The following is a 20,077-nucleotide window of genomic DNA, read 5'->3' as shown; positions in this document are numbered from 1 at the left end:
TTATTACATAATAATTTTCTTCCTGCACCACATTGGTGGAAAATTGGAAATTTCAGAAAAAATCTTAAGACAAAGTCGACAGGAACATGCATTCTCAATGGATCCTATCCTGATAAAAGCTGTTCAATCAAGATTAAGATGGTGGAAAATTACCGAGTTAATTAATGAGATGGAAAAAAATGAGGGTGGAACAAAAGGACACAAAGTTGCTAAAATACTGCAGTCGAACAGCTTTTTATAAGTTTATAGGGAAGACGTAGTAAAAATAATCCTTTGTGCCAGAAGCTTTATATCGTCGGAAAGCATAGGGCCATAAATTACTGCCTTTGTACTAGCAGTTCATCGTGCTAGTCTTAACAGTTGGAACAAATCTTCACTGCTTCTCAGTTTATGCTCTTTTTTCTCTCAAAACGATCCGAAGGACTCGCTGCGTGGTCGTAAAGAGCAAGAAATATATATAGGCTTGCGAAATGGAAGATAAGGGGAAATTGTGTTGAGGAGTTTTGCGTTTAAAGAGAAATTAGTGCAGTGGCGCAGGCACGCTTTATGCGAGAGCCCTGCTGATAGTTTATAATTGCGAGCATTCGTGCTTTCCAAAGACGACAAATGAAAGCGACATGTAGCAGTGCGGCAGTATCACGTACGGTTAGCATGACTGACCCCCCAAAGGGTGTTCAATCGAAAGCCTCTCATAGGTCCGGTAATTGGCCCTCGATCGACGTTCTGCATCATTCGATTCTCCATTGCCCGCTATTTCTCCTAACCCACTTTTCACATCGTTCTAAAGTATACTACAAAATGATTCATCATATCGCCAATTACATATATATAGCAAAATCAGTCAGCACTTTGTTCATCCAACAGTGATTTACACTCATGTTTTTACTGATACATGGCGTGCATCATTGGGTTAATTGTGTATTTTGTTCGCTGAAATTAGGAATGAAATATTGCAAATGTTGTTTTGAGAAGAAAACTCGAAGATTTAATGATATTTCGTCATTGAGAGTAGAGTAGTGCACTTGAAAATCATTCACGATATTGCGAATTACACAGGAAAATCGATCCAACAGCGAATTACACGCATGTTTTTACTGGTACCTGCGTGCATCATTGTGTATTTTATTCGCTGAAATTAGGAATAAAATATTGCAAATGTTTTCAGAAGAAAACTCGAAGATTTAATGATACTTTGTCACGTAGACTAAATTATACTCTGAAATGATTCATGTTATCGTGAATCACGAGAGAAAATTAGTTTCGTTAATTCCACAGCGAATTCCACAGAAATTTTTATTAATTTATGTTCAGAGGTCAAATCGCGTGTTATTCATTGAAAACAAGAACGAGATATGCAATCGTCTTAAGGCTATAAAATTTAGAAATTTAATGACATTTTGTCGTTGAGAATTCGACTGACGCAGGAGGTCGGAAGGCACGTCTTCGCCAAAGGAAATTAAAAGAGGAACGCGACGAAACAAGTACTTACCAACAGGAAGGTCAAAAAGCGATGAAGAATCGCCCCGGGAATCTTCTGGTATCCCGGATTCATCACGCGGTCATTATTTATCTCTCCAACCGAATTAAATATCCGTGAAAATAGCTATATAATCTTATACACCACTGCATTAAATTTATAGGTATATCTCTCCAATACTATAATTAGCTCTCGTTTAAGAGATTTAATCGTGCTGATTTTTCTCCCTCGACCCATACAAATTTCAATAAACGTTCGGTTATCCATCCATTCAATTTAACTGATAATACGCAATATTAATGAGGAAGAAAAAAGTGCAACTCTGCTTTACAGAGGGCTTTTGTCGAGATAAAATCAATCTGCATTCTTTAATCAGCATGGTTGGTTAAATCGTACGACCGAATATCATTGGGGTTTGAAATATTGCTAGATTCTCGTTTATATGCTCCCTGGGTCCTGGTAAAGGCCAAATATTGTTCATCGAGGGAGAGAGGGCTAAACTCCCTTTGCTTGAAATTCTGAAATATTTGGCCCAGCATTTCCACGCAAATATCATATTAACCAGCTATAAACCCATACAGAACGAACCAGCTTTTACAAAAGATAATTAATCTATACTCTACATCAGACTATTGGGTTATAAAACGTTGAAGAATTCTACCTAGGAATTTAACTCGTACTTTGGATTCGCGTAGAAGCTGAAACAAATATTTTGTAGAATATGAAAAAGAGAACCGAGACGTATCCGACTGTCACTGAGACAAATATTTCGAGGTAAAGAAATGGAGCCAGAGTCTAAAAGAGACGATTAATCCATATAATGCCACATTCAACTATCGAATTAAAAAAACCTTGAAGAGTCCCCTAGGAATTGAACGTGTGCTCCAGCTTCCTATAGAATAAAAAAAAAAAAAAAAAAAAAAAAAAAAAATACTATCCATCGTGAAGAGCAGAATAGTGACGTATCCATCCAACTGTCACGTATAAGAAGGTAAATAAGATGGAGATTTTAAGAGAGGAAATAAAGTCGTAAAAGTTATGAATTTTGATTAATGGCAATTCTTATCAGTGGAGAGGAAACAAGCGAAACCGCCAAGTAAAAGTTATGTAATCGCTATGTATACATCATCCTGGAGGCATGTCTCTTCGACTTACCCTATTTTTATCACTAGTGTTTTCTCTTTTGCGGAGCACCGAGAATCTCATTTATTTGTAAGAAAATTTATTTATGTACAGCTATTACAGCAGTCCTCCGGGTGACACTATGGAGAATAGTTTGCATTATTCATACAGCAGTGGCACGTCTCCCATCAGGGCAGAGAACTGCATCAGCCTAAAAATGTAGCGAGTGGCTTTGCGGGAAACCTGACGATGTAAGATTAAAAAATCTCGCCGAGTATTCTCATCAAGGATTTTCGAGGGAACGGACGGTGGCGAGTGAAGAATTTATCAGGGACATGTATATACATCCATAGACCGTGTATAATAGCTCTGAATATTTCACTCGTTCGTTCGCTCCGATATCGATGCTCCGGATGGCTTATAAAACTCTGTAGTTTACGTAATAAGTGATAAGCCAGCAGTTGGGAGGACGTGCATCGATTTTTAAAATGTCACAGACGTACAAAATCGTCGTAGGCGTGTTTATGTTTGGCTGCTGCTGGGTATTGTATATTAAGCACCGACTCCTTTGTACAGCTACTCGAACGAGGCTATATATATATATATATATATATATATATAGATAGATAATTCGGAAAAATCGAATATTCAAATGGAAATTCTTCTGTCCCACTGCAATCTTTACGTGACCACATCGATTATCGGAATTCCGGAAATGGCTTAGTTTATCCTGCAGCCCAATTGGGATTCCTCTCACGTCGTTGTACTTCTATATCGAGTGCTATACTCCTTTACAGTACAGTAGCGCGAGGTAAAAATTTTCCGCGAGAAGGATTCGCAGAAACGAAACGGATTCCACGATAAGATTGAAAACTCTCGCGAGATAAATTTGCAGCAAAGGGAAAGACCGAGGAGATTCGCTCCGGAAGAATTAATTAACCCTCGCGAGTCGACGATTCTGAACAAACCGAGTGTGAAAAGCTTGGAAATTGATCTAATTGGACTGTGCTGGCCGAGAGTCCTCGTCGGAGTGCAGCTTTTTCGGCGCAGCTGAATTTCATAGATTCGCCGCAACCGCGTCCAATTATATCGATACACAAATTGTTATGAATAAAAATCAAAAGGTATATGTATATGGATAGCTATGTGCTTGTTATTCGTATATTTGTTTAGCGTTTCCAGCTATCCTTTGAAAAAATTCCACAGTGGTGCATGAAATATAAAGTTTCGCGTTGCTATAGCGCGTTCGAGCAAATGCTATTTCGCCACTTCGTTTGCCAAGGCATTTCTCCAGAAATTGCATTCACTTTGTCACCGATTGGCTCACGCTCCGACCCTCTACATTACGAATAAGATTGAGACACTTTGAAACTAGTCACGTGACGAACAAATGAAAATATATACAATTATGTGTGAGATTTAGAAATTGTTATATCTACATATATATATATATGGGGAAAATGTAAATAAATAAATGTTTACTTTGCAAGAATGTTGATAGTCGATAAAGGACTGCTGCTGCTCTGCAAATTCAAAAGTTAAATTTGTACATCGATACTTGTAGTTATTTTGTAAACAGTATCAAATGTTTTGTTTCCATTATAAATTTGCTTAATTATAAACCGTTATTGTTCGACTATTTTATTTCTTTAATGATCGCACTTGGTAATTTATTATAATTACCTAAATTTATGACGAAGAAATGTCTCATAATGTGTACAAAGCGACTAGAAGTTTTTGTATTGAAATAAAACTTTATTTCGAATTTGCCAACTTGTCCACGATTAGCTCAAACTCGGTCCGAAGCTTCGAAATGGCGATTAAGATCGAGATCCGTTAAAATTGGTTACGTGAGCATAAAAAAAAAAGAAAATATAAATATGAAAGCTGCACAAATAAAAGGGCGTATATTTTACAAGAAATGTTGATAGTCAATAAACGATTGCAGGTGCACTGCAAATCCAAACGTTATGTTTGCACATAAATACTTTTTATAGTCATTTTGCACACATTACGAAGCGTGTTGTTTCCATTATAAATTTGGACAATTACAAAACGTTATTGTTCGAGTTTGATTTCCTTAACAAAAAAAAAGCTGAACACATATTTCGATGTGTTGCAAATAAACAAGTTTACAATGCAAACAACACATCTCGTAATACGTGTACAAAGTGGCTATACAATACGATTCTGCGTTAATAAAATAAAACTTTTAGATTTACAGCGTACACGTAGCTACAAAGTTACTGGCGCACTCTCCGAAATCTGTAGGGATAGCAGCGAAGGTATTAGCAAGGATCTGAAAATAACGATTATTCCGACGTTAAAGTTTAAGGTCGATCAACGTGACTAAAAGTGGCTGGGCACTCGTAAATGTATCGGTATATATTAGAAGATCGATAAAAATACGGAGCCCTGTAAAATAAAGTCCCTCGATCGATCTTTCTTTTCCTTACACCAAAGTGGCGACAGATTCGAGCGAGCCTATTGACTTTTACGAGGCCATGAAATGACATTTTATTCCAGGACTGTACTTCTGGTGCAAATTATACCAGGACAAAGGTCTACGCTCTTAATTTGCATATATATATATATATATATAGCACAAGCAAATAGACATATCATAAACCTAATTCCCTGCTATCAAAAGATGCCTACCTCGCGTGCTTTCTAATATCGAGTTACACACAACACACACACATGAGAATAATAAATATATGTACATATACGAGAAACTTGGAAAAGCCTTACAAAGAGATAAAGATCAGAGAAATTTTATCTTATATACATACTTAAAGCACAAAGAGATCGAGCTTGGGTCACGTTTGGAAAATGGCACACACATCGTTTCCACATCAAAGAAATTCGTGGAGCTTTACGTGTATGCCACCGGGGAATCCTCTCTGGCTCCCTCTCACATATTTACCATAACTTATAATTACAGGCCTGCCTCTCTCGTTACGATAGAAAAATTACCGATTCTTCAATCCCCCCCCCCCCCCTCCTTTCTATATAACTCATGATTATAACCACGCAGGACAAAAATCCACAACGAATAAAAACAAAAATGATTGAACAAAAGTTGCCAAGCTTATCGCGTATTAAATATAACTTTTCGCTTAACTGCGGAATAATGAAGGATAAAATCGAAAAGCAGCTTTTTAATGGAGATCGCAAAAGCGAATCGTGGTATCCATTAGGGTGTCAAAATCGATGAGACAAGGGAGGGTGGTGGTAGGTGGTCGAGGAGGGAAACTGCATAAAATTAATATTTATGCAGGGAATTGGTCGAAATAGTTTCGCGCGATTAAAGGGAGTCTTGGCAACTTTTCCCGTTCGGTCGTTGAGAAGCAAAATAATTGCAAGACGCTGGTAAAGTTTCCTTTGTTCGAAAAAGAAGTTTTCAGGTTTCAAGGGAGTAAAGAGTCGTTTACAGGCAGCTAGGCATTTGGGTTAACGCGTTACTCGTACCTGGATGTCTCGCTAAATTATAATCCCAGCTGTTTATTTAAATTTTCCAAGTGCACACGCGTGTGTGGTGCGTTCGCCTGCAGATTGACACACGAGTGAAGAATTTTCTTCTTTCAGGGTACTGGCCCTTCGGCGTAGCCTGGTGCAACGTTTACGTGACGTGCGACGTCCTGGCGTGTTCGGCAAGTATAATGCACATGTGCTTCATCTCCCTGGGACGTTACCTAGGCATCCGGAACCCGCTGAAGACGCGACATACCTCGACGAAACGACTGGTCGGCTTCAAGATCGCCGCTGTGTGGTTGTTAGCCATGCTGGTCTCCAGTTCCATTACAGTATTAGGTAAACCGAGAGTCCTCCGGATATTCGGATTATTCCAACATTGTCCTCCACCACAGCTTCCCTGGATCAACACCAAAATTCTATATACCTTCTCCTCATCTTCTTTTTTCTTTTGTCCAAATCCACCAACACACTCGCAATCCTAGGACGCAACATAATTTATGAAAATTAATCGCGAGGCTTCTAATGAAACTATAGCACCGCTTTATCTTAAATTCCAATTAAAATTTCACAGATATTAATTAACGCGTGTTAATCAAAACGTGGATTTAAAGGCCAGAGAAAGAGACTGAAAATTTACGATGAAACTTTACTGATAACTTTGGCCTCTATACGAGTTTGACTGCTCTGTTCTAGCGTGATATATCTATAGCTATATATTTCCGCCTACAGGATTCATTATGGTTTGCCAACTTTTCGAAGGCTGTAAACGAATTATAATTCATTCTAGCGAATATGGCTGGTCGTACTCGAGTATTTTTGCAGATTTTGCATTCGGAACGGTTTATACATTGAATATAGTTGTATACTTGACAGGAGGTTTAACCAATGGGAGATAAGCATAGAGATTGCGATATTGGCAATAATCCATGTTTTTTTCATCCTCTTATATTCGATGTCGGGCAACACTGGAGAAAAAGAGTAATCGCTTATTGATCCACTTTCCGTATCTCCGATGCTCCGAATAACGGAGAAGGTCTACTTATCGACGAGGAGAGACGATGAAGAATCGTTTAGCCAGCTTCCTTCTTCTTCTTCTTCTTCTTCTGCCATCACATATACTTATATATATATATATATATATATATATGGTACTGAACAGAGAAACTTGACGATAAAACTTGGACTCGCGTACTTTGCCACGAATCTTAAACTCCAGCCTCGATCTTCACTCTTGTTCGCAGCTTTTAGAGTCGAAGAGTAATTTCACTTGAAACACACACACACTCCCTGAGATACGACCAATGGAGTACCATCGTGTGTGGACGTATACGTATATGTATGTAGAGATATAGAGCGTCGGCCAACTAATTAAGGACACTGTTTTTTAACGTAACATCCACAATTAAAACGTGAAAATAAAATAGAAAGAAGGTTTGTTTAGAGGGATGAATTTCCTAGTTTACGTATTTCAGCGTGTTTTAATAATTTAACGACTTAAAAAATCGTCATTTTTCAAAGCGAAAAGCAAATGTTTTTATGAAAAAATCAAGGTACACGTTTTACAGAAGGTAATTAACTTAGTATTTACCGAGAAGTGTTCCATTAAAATCGGTTATATATTTTAGAAGATACTCTGGTTCAATGTTCCTGAGAAACAATGATTTTGAACCACTGTACCTTTCAAGATATAAAACTGATTTTAATGGAACTTTTTGGAAGATACTCGGTAAACTACCCTCTAGAAAACGTGTATCTTGATATTTTTATAAAAAAATTATCTTTTCCTCTAATTCATTAATTTTCACAAAAACACTCTGAAATACGTAAACTGGCAAATTCATCGTTCGAAAATCACATTATTCTACATTGTTTTTGCACATTAATTATGAATGTTACGTTGAAAAACAAGGTGTTCTTAATTAGTTCCCTTGTATGCACAGTAGCGAACAGAATAACTCGAGGACAAAGTTGAACCGGCGTCTTCGCTACGAATCTTAAGCTCGAGCTTCGATTTTGACTCTCGCCCGCAGTTGATAGAGTAGAAAAGTAATTTCGTTGGAAACACGCTCTGAGAAACGACGAACGAATGCAGCACTATATCGCGCGTGCGCGTGTGTGTGTGTGTGTGTGTGGTACTCTTGCACCGGTATTCTAAATAAAAGCAGACGTTGAAATGTCTCGACCCTGTGCATATATACATGTATATAAATATACACACGTATATGTATAAGAGGAGCAGAACGTTTTCTACGAAATTTCATGCCAAGCACGCCTGAATATCGCTTCATCGTTTAATTACAACCGAAACTACGACTACCATCCAAATCCGTAATTAATGCTTTGCTTATACACGGTCATAAATGAAATTTCACACAATTTCCGGTGTACTTTCCAATGTTCCACGTTTAAGTGTCAGTGGCTGATAAAATTGATAACATTGCTTGCTCGTTACATATATACATATATAAACACACGTACAAACATAATAACATTAAAGCAATTCTGGATTAGACTGCGAGTTTTATACGTTCGAACAAATATAGGTCAAGCGTGAATAGGAGTGCCACGTTCGTCGAAAACAAGTAGACATTCACACACACATATATATATATATAATACTATAACGTACGAAGTCGACAAATTAAGCGATCTCGCGATTGAAAACGTGAAAGCTTCAATGCTGCGCTCTCGTTCGCCCAACTTGTTTGAAACTTACGGGAGAGGCAAATTGATTGGAATTTTATTCAAAAATTTCGATGGTGGCACGAACCGATTGATCATCCAGTCGCGTTGACCAATTATTTTACGCCAATTTGTTATTTTAATTGAGAAGAATTTACATCCTCGACTGGGAGACTCGCGTCTTCCAGTTTCGGACTCTGCGTAATAATGACAAAGGAGGAGGGGGGGGGGGGGGGAATTAAAAGGAGAAATTAGAGTAGTCCTCAGCCACAGAATGCAGAGAATCGTCGGTGCAGTGGATCGAGGTAGTAGCCATCGGCAATGGAATAGAAACGGATAGCCAGCGCGCCAAATTCCTAGTATCCATATACACAGAATAATTGGATAGCTATAGCATGAATGCGAAACCGATATAGCGCACTGTGCATTCGACAAAGCCGCTGATGCAGTCCTTCAAATCTCAGCACTAACCTGTGTATATACGTGGGCTATTTCAATCACGCATAAATCAATGCCCCAAGTGCTCTTTCCCCCCCCCCCCCCCCCATTCCACCTCCTCTTTTATATTTATCAAAATACTCCAATAACGAACCACCAGCTTCTTTCGTATCCATGAATTTCTCTCTCTCTTTCTCTCTCTCAGCAATAATAACAAAGTGGTAGGATCCATTAAAATCGTGCCTATTAAATCAGCGATTCCCAAGTTTAAGCCGGACGAACGCAGTTCTTATAATCGGCTCAGAGTGATAAGTTAACTTTAGGAATATTGATGAAACCTTAAGAAGAGCTTTAGCTCTTGGTGGTATACTTATGTATATAGGTGCTATGTATAAGTATAAAGTTCCGTGTGTAGCGCGAATCGAGCGAAGGATGCTGCGAAAGATGAGCGTATTGTGTGTGATATAGCTCGTTTCTTTTGTCATGAGGAAATTTGCTTAATCGACTCTTTGTTGTTGTATATATATTTAGAAGAATGATGGGCTGTAACTGGTTACGTAACGAGACATTGGTTGCAGGTATAATCAACCCACTGAACATAATGCCACAGCCAGGGCTTTGCGTGATTAATAACAGGGCCTTCTTCGTGTTTGGATCCTTAATCGCCTTTTACATCCCCATGATCGTTATGGTGGCCACTTATGTCCTGACCGTACAGCTCCTCCGGAAAAAGGCTCGTTTCGTAGCCGAGCATCCGGAGAGCGATCAATTTCGGAGACTGGGGGGTAGGTACTCCTCGACGAAGGCATCTTCGTCCTCGAATACGGCCACTGGGGTATCCACGGTTTCAAGGTCGTCGGCTCCGTCCAACCGTCAAGGGTGGAGAACTTCTGGCGGAGCAGCGAACAATGACAAGTAAGTTGTTGTTCTAACCTGAAAAAATTTAGTTTGTTAATAAGGTGATTTTGTTGGGATTATACACAGCATAGATACAGGTGGACCTGTATTTTCTTTAACTATTATAGTTGTAAAAATTTTGCAGAAGAACTTATTCCTCGATGCGAATAGCAAAAGGTTTCGAAAAGGTTCTGTATGCAATATTTTAATATATCTTTTAAAGTTACGGAGAGGTACCCTTTGCATCTATGCTCCGAGGAGTTTTAGCCCGCGGGCTCTGTGTATATATAGGTTCTACCTCTCAAAATGATCCATATAGATGTAAAATTCTCTTTACTTGGTAATTACATAAGAGATATCAATTTTTGTCACAAAACCTTTTTAAAATACTTTTAGATTTAAACTCTGAAAGAGGTCTTGTAGAAAAATTGATATCTCCTATGTCTTTACGGAGATTAACGGAATTTTACTTCTATATGGTCTGGATTGTTTTATTCAATAGACTATACAGGGTGTACTATTAAAATTGCACACAAACCATTGATGTAAAATTGTGTTACTATTTTTAAACCATCTTTTTATTCAAATTTTCCAAGTGTCTCGTGCAAAATATTAACAATTCTTGCATTAAGAAAATAAACAAAATTTCACGCCGATGCTCTGGTTGATTTTAATCGACACACCCTGTATACACAGCAATCCTCCAGATCCTCCTATATTATAAACGACTACATCTTCAAATACACAGCTCGTTAATGATATAATTCCTTCATCCCCCCCCCCCCCAGCCCACTCAGTAGGTGTACAGGAATCAGAACGATTTCGTCGCAGCCACAACTGAACTTTGGCTTAAATGGGGCTGGGAATCCCAGCGGGAATACAAGTGGAGCATCACCGGGATCGAAAATGGATCAGACCACACAGACACCGGACAACATAGTGCGCGAGACGAGAAACTTCAACCTGAGGTCACTGAAGTTGCAATTGAACGTTACGCCCACGACGTTAAATCTTAGGTAAATTATGCAAATCTAACAGGGGTTATCCCAACGTCTGATCGCGCGTCGCTATCGTCAGCGGAACGCGCGCCTCTGCTGGGAAAATATTGGCTTTCAGCGAGATTATCCGCACTGTGGAGAAGTTTGCCCTGCGAACTTCGCGTACCGCACTCCTGTTTCAATGATCAACGCTGTTATTTGCGAAAGGCGAATTTCCAGCGGAAAATTCTAACCTTCCGCGTGTTTTTGAATAACTGGTTGAAACGCGAGAACTTTGGAATTAGGTAAGGTCGTCTTCCGGTATCCGTTTCGCGTTGCGTTGCGTATATTGGCGGAAATCGATCATTCGATCGGTGGGAACGTCTCGTTTATGTTCCATCTTCGTGTTTCCCTCGTCCCACGATGTTGCAAGCCGTGAAATTATGCTAATCGAGTGCGCCGGTGATCAACGATCGGGGGTTTTGCGAACAAGAGAGCCAATCATTGGATTTATATATATATGTTATTGATAACAGGAGGTACATCCGGCACGAGATAGCAGCAATATTACAAACGATTAATCGATCCGATCAATCAAGCGTGGCTCGTTACTCGCCAGCTGTTATTCGCTACGGATATTTTGATTGTCGCTGGGATGAATGGAGGGTCACTCTGGGATAGGTAAATTTTCATATAACGCTCCGCTTTTCTAAGCTCTCGCTGGCTGCTGTACGTGCGAGCGGACCTTCAAGATAAGGAGTACCCTGACAGATTTATCGCGGTGCACCCGGAGTGTAATAATTGCCAGCTTTGAAAAATTGCAGCTTTCCAGACGTAGCTGGGATAATAGTCACGATTGTCTGTGATATTTCCATACAGATAAATGACGTACGAGAGAGGCTAAATTATCATTCGAACGTTACACTTTGGATGACGTTGGAAACCTGCGTTTGTCGATGGCCGTGAAACGCTTGACTCGTATCACTTGCGTCCTCGATCGTGGTTGTTAAAAAGATACTTGCGAACGTGTAATAGGAATGATCGTAGTTCACTCGGAGTGTAATAATTGTCACATTTGAAAAATTGTCGCTTTCTGTATTTGTAAGAATAGTATTAGTCTCGATTCTACATGATATACAAGGATCTAAATTATTTTTCAAAGATTCCTTCGAATAACACTCGAAACCTGCGTTTGTCGATGGCCGTGAAATGCTTGACTCGTATCACTTGCGTCCTCGATCGTGGTTGTTAAAAAGATACTTGCGAACGTGTAATAGGAATGATCGTAGTTCACTCGGGGTATAATAATTGTCTCCTTTGAAAAACTGTCGCTTTCAGTATTTTTAAAAATAATAGTCTCGATTCTACATGATATACAAAGATCTAAATTATTTTTCAAAGTTTCCTTCGAATAACACTCGAGACCTACGTTTGCTCATGACCGTGAAATGCTTGACTCGTATCACTTGCATCTTCGATCATCGCGAAAACTGATGCTGCGAACGACCTTGGTTATAAAAATGAAACTTTTATACAAGCTTGTATATAAATAATACTTATATAGATGCATTACCATTACAAATGTACAAAGAAATGAAGTAAAAAAAGAAGTCGTCCGGTTAATTTAACTCAGTCGTGTTTTCGCGAGATATTTTAGGATCATTCGATAATTCCTTTAAAGGCAGAAACGAAAAAAAGACTTTCCAAGAAAGCAATGCTTATATATAGGAACGTTGGGACGCAAGAGCTTAATCCGGCTGCAGACGTATAATTCGATTTCCCGTTATATATATATATATGTATAGGTAAACAGTTTCTCCTATGGTATCGAGCAACGGAACTTGCAAAGCTGCTAATAATGTTCCACAAAGCTGCTTGCGATCAATTCCAGTTGATCGGAACTCGTTGAACAAACAGATTGTTAGTGTCAAGGATTTCTATCATTAATCACCGAGTGTAACGATCAACGGTGGGAGGGGGGGGGGGGGGGGGGGGGAATATACAATAATCTTTCGCAATAAATTACTTATGCTCTATAGATATACATATAAAAAAATAGAGAAAAAAAGGTGGATTTATTGACGGAGAAGAAGGCAAACCGTAAATGAGGTAAACGAGTTAGCAGAGCATACATACAAGTATAATAGTGCTTTTCATTCGCACGGACGCAAAAAACTGGTGAGTTTTGTAAATATTTACCTTGCAGGTTTTTAGCCGGGAAAACGAAGAGAGCGTCATTAGCGGCGAATGCCGTGGCAACCGAGCAGAAAGCCAGCAAGGTTTTGGGACTGGTATTTTTTACTTTCGTTCTCTGCTGGTCACCATTCTTCATACTGAACATTTTTTTCGCTGCTTGTCCACGGTGCGCCGTACCAGGACACGTCGTGGACACGTGCCTGTGGCTGGGATACGTCTCGTCGACGATAAATCCGATAATCTACACAATTTTTAATAGGACCTTCCGAGCAGCGTTCATACGTCTGTTGAAGTGTCGATGTAGCAGGTAAGGGTAGATTTATCGGGATCGATACCGCGGGTGTCCGGAGAGAAGTCGATCGAGCAACGTATCGTAATTTGAGTGATCTCTTAGATCAGCCAGAGCACCCAGGTACCAATCGGTTACCGAAGGCGGACGCGGTGCGATGGGACTCTGCACGCCTGGTGCTCTTCCCTTGGCCATCAGTCTTCAAGGTACCCCGTTACTCACACCAACGCCAAATCCCACTACAACTCCGGCATCTGGGAGCTCCTACGCCACTATAATGCGCCTCACGCCAAGTTCTTCCTACCGTGAAAGCTTCCTGCCGCACGAGCACGATCACTACTGCTAGGAAAGATGGACTTCTTCTCTCTTCATGGACTCTCCTTTAATCCCGAACCATCGGTAAATTGGAATCTTATCGCCAATAAGCTAGCTGGTTGTATGTACATACGTAATAGCTCGGCTGATGTATATCGATATACGCTGGACGAACTTTTCCCTCGTCCACCAATCATGAGCTTTGTAATTTATTAGGGTAGCTCGTTGGTGTATTGCAAAATGCATCGACGATACAAATATTCCAACGCTGATCGCGATACTCCACGGATAAAGAACGTTAATACTCGTACTGTACAAGGCAACGTTATTCCAAGAATAATCTGCAAATGTTTTAATGATTTTCATGAATCTCGACCGATCACGCATTTTTGTAGTGCTATAAGGATAAGGGCATGGACTAATGAGTAATATACGTATTCTTTGTAATATTATTTATAGAATAACGTTGAAAACTCTATACATAGCACTCAGGTACGCCGCATAACTTAATATAAAAATGTATATTATTTAGTTTTATTATAGAAAAAGTTTACTCGCTGTAAAGCAACAAATAAGAATAATACTATACATAATATATATTTTCAATTTCAAACAAGTAAATATTATATATATATATATATATATATATAAATATATATATATAGGACCCTTAGAGACAATCCAAATAACCATTTGATCACAAATATGTGATGATAACTGCTGGGGATATATCAAATTCTATATTTTTCCTTTTCTATTCAGTCGTTGTGTTATGAACGTAACGATATAAATATTTCCAACAATGCGTCTAAACAAGAGTTTAAAGTTTTGTTTTAAAAAAGCTAGTAGCTCTAATATAAATTTCAATACAAAATCTGATGTTAGATGTACAATGTGAAATAAAGCAATACTAATGTTTCTCTATGAAAGTGATTCATTTTAAATTCTTTTAATTTTATCGTTAGATACTTTCTTTAAAAATAAAAATTTACTCAATGTGGGCACTCCCTTTTTGATGTACGTTAAAGAAAGCAACGAAAGATTGCGGAGAGAAATACCTTACCGAAGACTGTTAAGAGTATGACAAATTACATCATACACATCTCTCTAAACTTCCTATTACGTCTTACTAACATCTCTTAATTCGTACACTCTCATAAGAGTGTTGTAATCATTATAATTCAATATATTAAACTTTGCATTACAACAATATAACTGTATTAATAAATACAGTACGTTCAATGAAAAAACAACGCGATATAATATATATAAATATATATATTATCTAATAATATGATAATATATCTTTCGTTGTTTCGTTTTATGGTTCTCTTAACTTGTTCGTTAAATAAAATAACCAACTTTTACAATTCTGTGTTTCATTTTATAACAGCTTTTACAGGTAAGCAGACATTTTTAAAATTATCCTGCATGTTTATCTTTTACTGAATTAGTTTGCAACCGATTCTTTTGTCACCGGTTCTTTCATTTTTCCTAGAAACATATCCAGCGCTATTAAGTTCACTCTCTTACCTTTTTTCTCCGTGCAGTAATGAAGCATTTGAAAATTAATCAAGCGTTAATAGAAAAATACAGGTACTATTATTTAATATTAATATGACACCGCTGACCGACCTTATCGCACGAAGCAACGACGGTGCAGTTTTCTGCCGCTAGTGTTTCCGCAGAGACCTTCTAATTGCGTTATTTACTTCTAGGCTGCTCTCCGATGATTTTATTCTTTTTACACTTTCGTTCGTGTCAGCTATACTCATTGAGAGAAGGGGCACCGTGTTTCGAGGCAGAGGTAAGCTACCAGTCTGCAATTGCTCTTCATAAATATCATTGTTAAGTCTAATAATTTTCCATTTCTGTTTGCTTACCCTTGAACGAGTAACTGGCGATGAGTATTGTCTGGGCTTTGCTTCGGAAGGCAAAGCTTTATTCAAGGCATCCTCTTTAATGGCTCTTCGTAAATGAATTCGAGCTATACAGGTAGGTTTTAGGTGATCAACTTTTGGTTTTTCATTATCCTCCTTGCAAGAAGATTTGCTTGTGCTATTTGTGCGTCTACGTTTCCTGGACAAATATGTGCCCTTTGATTTCCTCTTCTTCTTTACCACAGGTTCTGAAGAATCCAATCGCTCGAATAAAGAATCAACGGCCAATTTCATTCGAATGTTAGAAGCAGTCTAAAAAATAATAAATATTGTTTATTTCTTTTCTATACTGAATATTTCATTTGTACGTTTCTACTTACTCTGGAGCGAGTGACATACTTTAAAAGGCGTTTTCGGGGTCGCTTATTTACTTTATCTTTTACTCTAATGTTTACCTTCTTTACACGAATCGCTTCAATACTATCTTCAATAATATTGTTCTTGACCTTAATCTTTTCGCAGTTATTTGTGTTTTTGCCAAAATTACTGAATTTACTTTTCTTCCTTCTTAAAAATAACTTGGAGCTTCTAATGATAGGCTTCTCACGGAAATGCTTACAGGATATATTTAAATTAAGAAAGAGTTGGTCCAAAATGGTAGCGGGACAAGTGCATTTTTTCTTTATACTTCGATTTTGATTCTTAAACAAAGAATGCACGCCACAGTCAGCATCTGCATCAAATTCGTTGCTCGATTCATCCGTGGATTCTTCCAGTCCTATATCCCTATAAGATTGCGAACAACTAGGAGTCGGTTGCTCAGAACGAGGCTCGCTCTGTTGAGTTTCAGTGTTTTGTGTTATCGCTAAACTATCATTATCCGCTAAAAGGAAATTAGAATACAGATTTCCTGTATAAGCGACTGTGGGCGTTTCATCGATAGATCTTTGTAGTCGATCAGTGTCAATGAATAATGTAAGACGGCCTTTCCTATCATCTATCAAGTCTTTCTCGTAAGAGCTAGTGACAAATAGCATCTCTGAAGATACTATCTCTTCTGCTTTAGACACCAAACATACCATATAATTGGAAGGTACCATAACGCAAGGAATCACTTTGTTCTGTGTCTCTATAAAATTCACTGGGAATGATATCTCTTTAATATCACTTTCGTGCTTCGAGTCGTTTTCATTTAATTCTTCATTCTCGAAAGAAATTTTACATGCGTTCTCTAGAATATCATAGGATTCTAACATCTCTTCGTTCCCAACACTTATAGTGGTAGCTATTTTCGCTTCGTCACGAGAATTTGGTGCAGAATCCAGTCTCAGAATCTTGTAATTCAATTTGACATTTTCTATTCTTGTAATCTTTGGCAAATTTCTCGGCTTTTTTAACCCATTACACGTTTTAACCTTTTCATTCTCTTCGTTGTTTCTAGAAGTGGCATCAATTTTTTTACAGCTTCTCGAATTGCAGGACTCCAATGGTAAATTTTGGACCGATTTATTTACTATTGAATGTAAACTCGAGGTATTACCATTGTTGTTATCATCCAACAGAGGCATATCAAAGGTGCTATTATGTTTATCTTGCTTTGCATCATCATCATTATTGATACTTTTCATTGAAATTGATTCATCACGCAAGTCATCTTTGCCCTCTTCTATCGGTACATCGAACGTAGGAAGCTTCGACAATAAATTCTTGTCATTATCCTTATTAATCGCGCCAACACTGAATTTATCCAATGTTGATTCAATTTTATCATTACAAGGATTGACACTGTTATTTTTGCTAGACTTCTCTGTTAAGCCATTTTGAAGATGATGCGATGCTCCCCCCTTCCCAGAAGCTTCCAACTTAAAGATATCATCATCATTCAAGTCCTCGATATCTTGGAACAGCGGGATAGAGCTCAATGCGTGCTGCCAGAATTCTTTGCTGTCTTTTTTAAATTCATCCTCCTCAGTGCATTCATTTTTGTAAAATTTCAAATTGCCTTCTGAATCGATTACATTGCTGTTATGCTTCAAGAAAACGTCCGAGTTTCCGTTCTTAAACGGCGATTCGAGTGTGGTGACGTTAGAAATGTGTATCACATTTGTAGTGGTGGAAGTTTCGCAACGACTGGGAACAAAGCAGGAATTGAACGCTTTCGTCATTGGAGTGAACGTTGATGAATCATTAGCATTATTGTCCCTTTTGATTATGTTGTAGCAACTGGGTGATATTTTTGTGTGCGAAATGGGAGGTTTTATCTCCAACGAATTTGTCGATATCCTATTATTCCTATATGTTTGTATGTTTACATATTTGGACTGTCGCGATGAGCCCTTTAGAGGCGTCGACGTATAGTTAAAAGATAATTCGTTGAAGGGCTCCCTGGGTACAAAGGCATCTTCGATATAATGATTAATAAACTGATTACTCTCCCATAAATAATCGTCCGATGTGGCCGAACAGTTTGTGCTCGAGAGAGTCGAAGGTTTGGATGGTAACATGTTCAAAAACTTGTCTGTGTAACTGCTGGATATGTTATTGAGCTCCCACATTTTACTTTTGTACACTTTTCTGCTGCGTAGATTAGGCCTAGATCAATGGGGAGAAAAGTGTTTGGTTATGAAAGTAGTTTTTTTTTAATTTATAAAAGTTACTAGGAGTCAACGAACTAATCCAATTATACGAGATGTTACATATGCTAAAAGTTCTTGTCACAGCTCAACGTATGAAAATAATGAAAATTTTTTATGGATTATAATTCTATACAAGTTTTTTATGTAATGGTGTATATACTTGCATTTATATTTTTTGAACGCTTCTCCCACGTTATTAGCCAGTGCACTAAATAAAAATGGCTACCAAATATCCCAATGAAATTGTTATAGGCACGATCTTCGCATAATACATCGAGGAAATCAGTTTTTCGTTTCGTCTATTTTCGTTTGCCCTGATAATCTACAAATAAATACATAAAAGTCACCTAGATCAGGAGATTTTAGTTTGTAATATACATAAAATACTTGGAGTCAGTTAATAAGAAAGGTAAATACAGCATTAGATGTCAATAAAAAGCTGCATAAAAACATCGACAAACGCCAGCTTCTTGCATTAGCGTGTAGCTACAAGCTAGGATATATACTCATAAAAACTAATTTCTTAATCCTTTGCCAATGAATAGAAAAACAAACGTACTTTAGTATATGCTTTACTAAAATTTTAATCTGCAGTCTACCAATAATTACTTTGCGAAATTAGTACCGGATAATTTAAGAAAACTAATTAATGCCTAATAAACGAAGTGATACTCACAAGTGTCGAACTCGAACGTGATTCATGGTCGGTGAAAAACGAATGTATGAAGAAAAGAGACCAAGCACCAAACAAAACGATCGCAATTGCGTATGCCGTACACCCTAAAAAGTCACTGTTATCCTAAAAAACTATGAAACTATATAGAAGCAGCACTTAATTGTAACTTTTCAAACCGGGCTACATTGACACACACCAATCACTTACAGATAAGGAAAGCAAATGTAGATGGGAAAGGGTTCATGGGAGTGGGAGAGACGACGGGATTCGCCGTGTATCAGAGGACGTTCGCTTACAGCGCCATTTACAAGGAACTAATATTTCCCGTTGTTTTTATTAGCTTGCAAAGGAAAGGAGGGTTGTTTATGTAAAAAACCCAAGTAAAAAATCTTGGATAAAACTCTTGTATTTATTTATTTTGTTTGGCCGGACAAAAACTCAGTACTTTTTTATATGCAGACGCAAAAAAGATATTCTAGGGGAAAGCAGGTCGGTAAATAGGATCCGATGGTAAAACAGATTCCTAAGTTGGTAACGCTGTGCTAGCGGTCGATAAGGAAGTATTCTGCCTAACTCGATAAGTTAGGATCGAGCAATATAATTAATGAATATATTAAATTATTATTTAAATAAATCTTTTTAAACAAATTTACACTAATAATTTTACATAAAATTCATTACACGATGCAATTAATTCGACAGTATAACATTATAGATAAACTAATTAACTTAAAAAGAGACATTATTTTAATTAATTATATTAAATATTACACTTACAAGTGTATTTCACACAAAACGCATAAAGAGTACATTAATTTATTTCAAAACATATCACAACAATAAGGAAGGCACGAAAATAATTCATCAAATTTAACGAAACCATCTACTTTCTTTTTATTTCATAGCAAAAAATAAATCGCAGACAAGAAAATCACAAGGATACTATAAAAAATAATAAACCTAGACAGATATAATCATATACACAGAGATCTAATGAATTTCCATTAACCTTTAA

At 37.8% G+C, this 20,077-nt stretch overlaps 2 protein-coding genes across 5 annotated transcripts in view; one reads left to right on the top strand and one right to left on the bottom strand.

Annotated features, from left to right (window-relative positions):
- The window catches only part of 5-HT2A (5-hydroxytryptamine receptor 2A), a 45,291-nt gene extending 31,388 nt beyond the window's left edge, over positions 1-13,903 (top strand). The window contains exons 4-8 of one of the 2 annotated variants that reach the window (XM_066735294.1): positions 6,188-6,412; positions 9,775-10,111; positions 10,882-11,109; positions 13,277-13,573; positions 13,661-13,903. In XM_066735294.1, coding sequence (XP_066591391.1) covers positions 6,188-6,412; positions 9,775-10,111; positions 10,882-11,109; positions 13,277-13,573; positions 13,661-13,901 — 1,328 coding nt within the window. In that variant the 3' untranslated portion in view covers positions 13,902-13,903. The remainder of the gene's footprint in view (positions 1-6,187; positions 6,413-9,774; positions 10,112-10,881; positions 11,110-13,276; positions 13,574-13,660) is intronic. The other variant, XM_066735295.1, reaches the window with a different exon arrangement.
- On the bottom strand, positions 10,075-19,280 carry LOC136778456 (origin recognition complex subunit 1-like). 3 transcript variants are annotated; one of them, XM_066735292.1, is made up of 6 exons: positions 19,063-19,280; positions 18,551-18,708; positions 16,131-18,342; positions 15,754-16,062; positions 15,506-15,690; positions 10,075-10,129 (listed from the first exon to the last, which is right to left on the bottom strand). In XM_066735292.1, coding segments are annotated over exons 2-5 (2,670 nt in total). In that variant the 5' UTR covers positions 18,553-18,708; positions 19,063-19,280; the 3' UTR covers positions 10,075-10,129; positions 15,506-15,543. The 3 variants fall into 3 exon arrangements, with proteins under 3 accessions (XP_066591389.1, XP_066591388.1, XP_066591390.1); XM_066735291.1 differs by lacking the exon at positions 10,075-10,129 and adding an exon at positions 15,228-15,364; XM_066735293.1 differs by lacking the exon at positions 10,075-10,129 and having other exon boundaries at positions 15,540-15,635.
- Positions 19,281-20,077: the final 797 nt, after the last annotated feature.

This window comes from Prorops nasuta, unplaced genomic scaffold (assembly GCF_024137725.1).
Source record: "Prorops nasuta isolate Cenicafe-Biocafe unplaced genomic scaffold, Cenicafe_Pnas_1.2 PNAS00014, whole genome shotgun sequence".
In the NCBI taxonomy this organism is placed as follows: Eukaryota; Metazoa; Arthropoda; class Insecta; order Hymenoptera; family Bethylidae; genus Prorops; species Prorops nasuta.
This window is presented reverse-complemented; position numbering and strand designations above follow the sequence as displayed.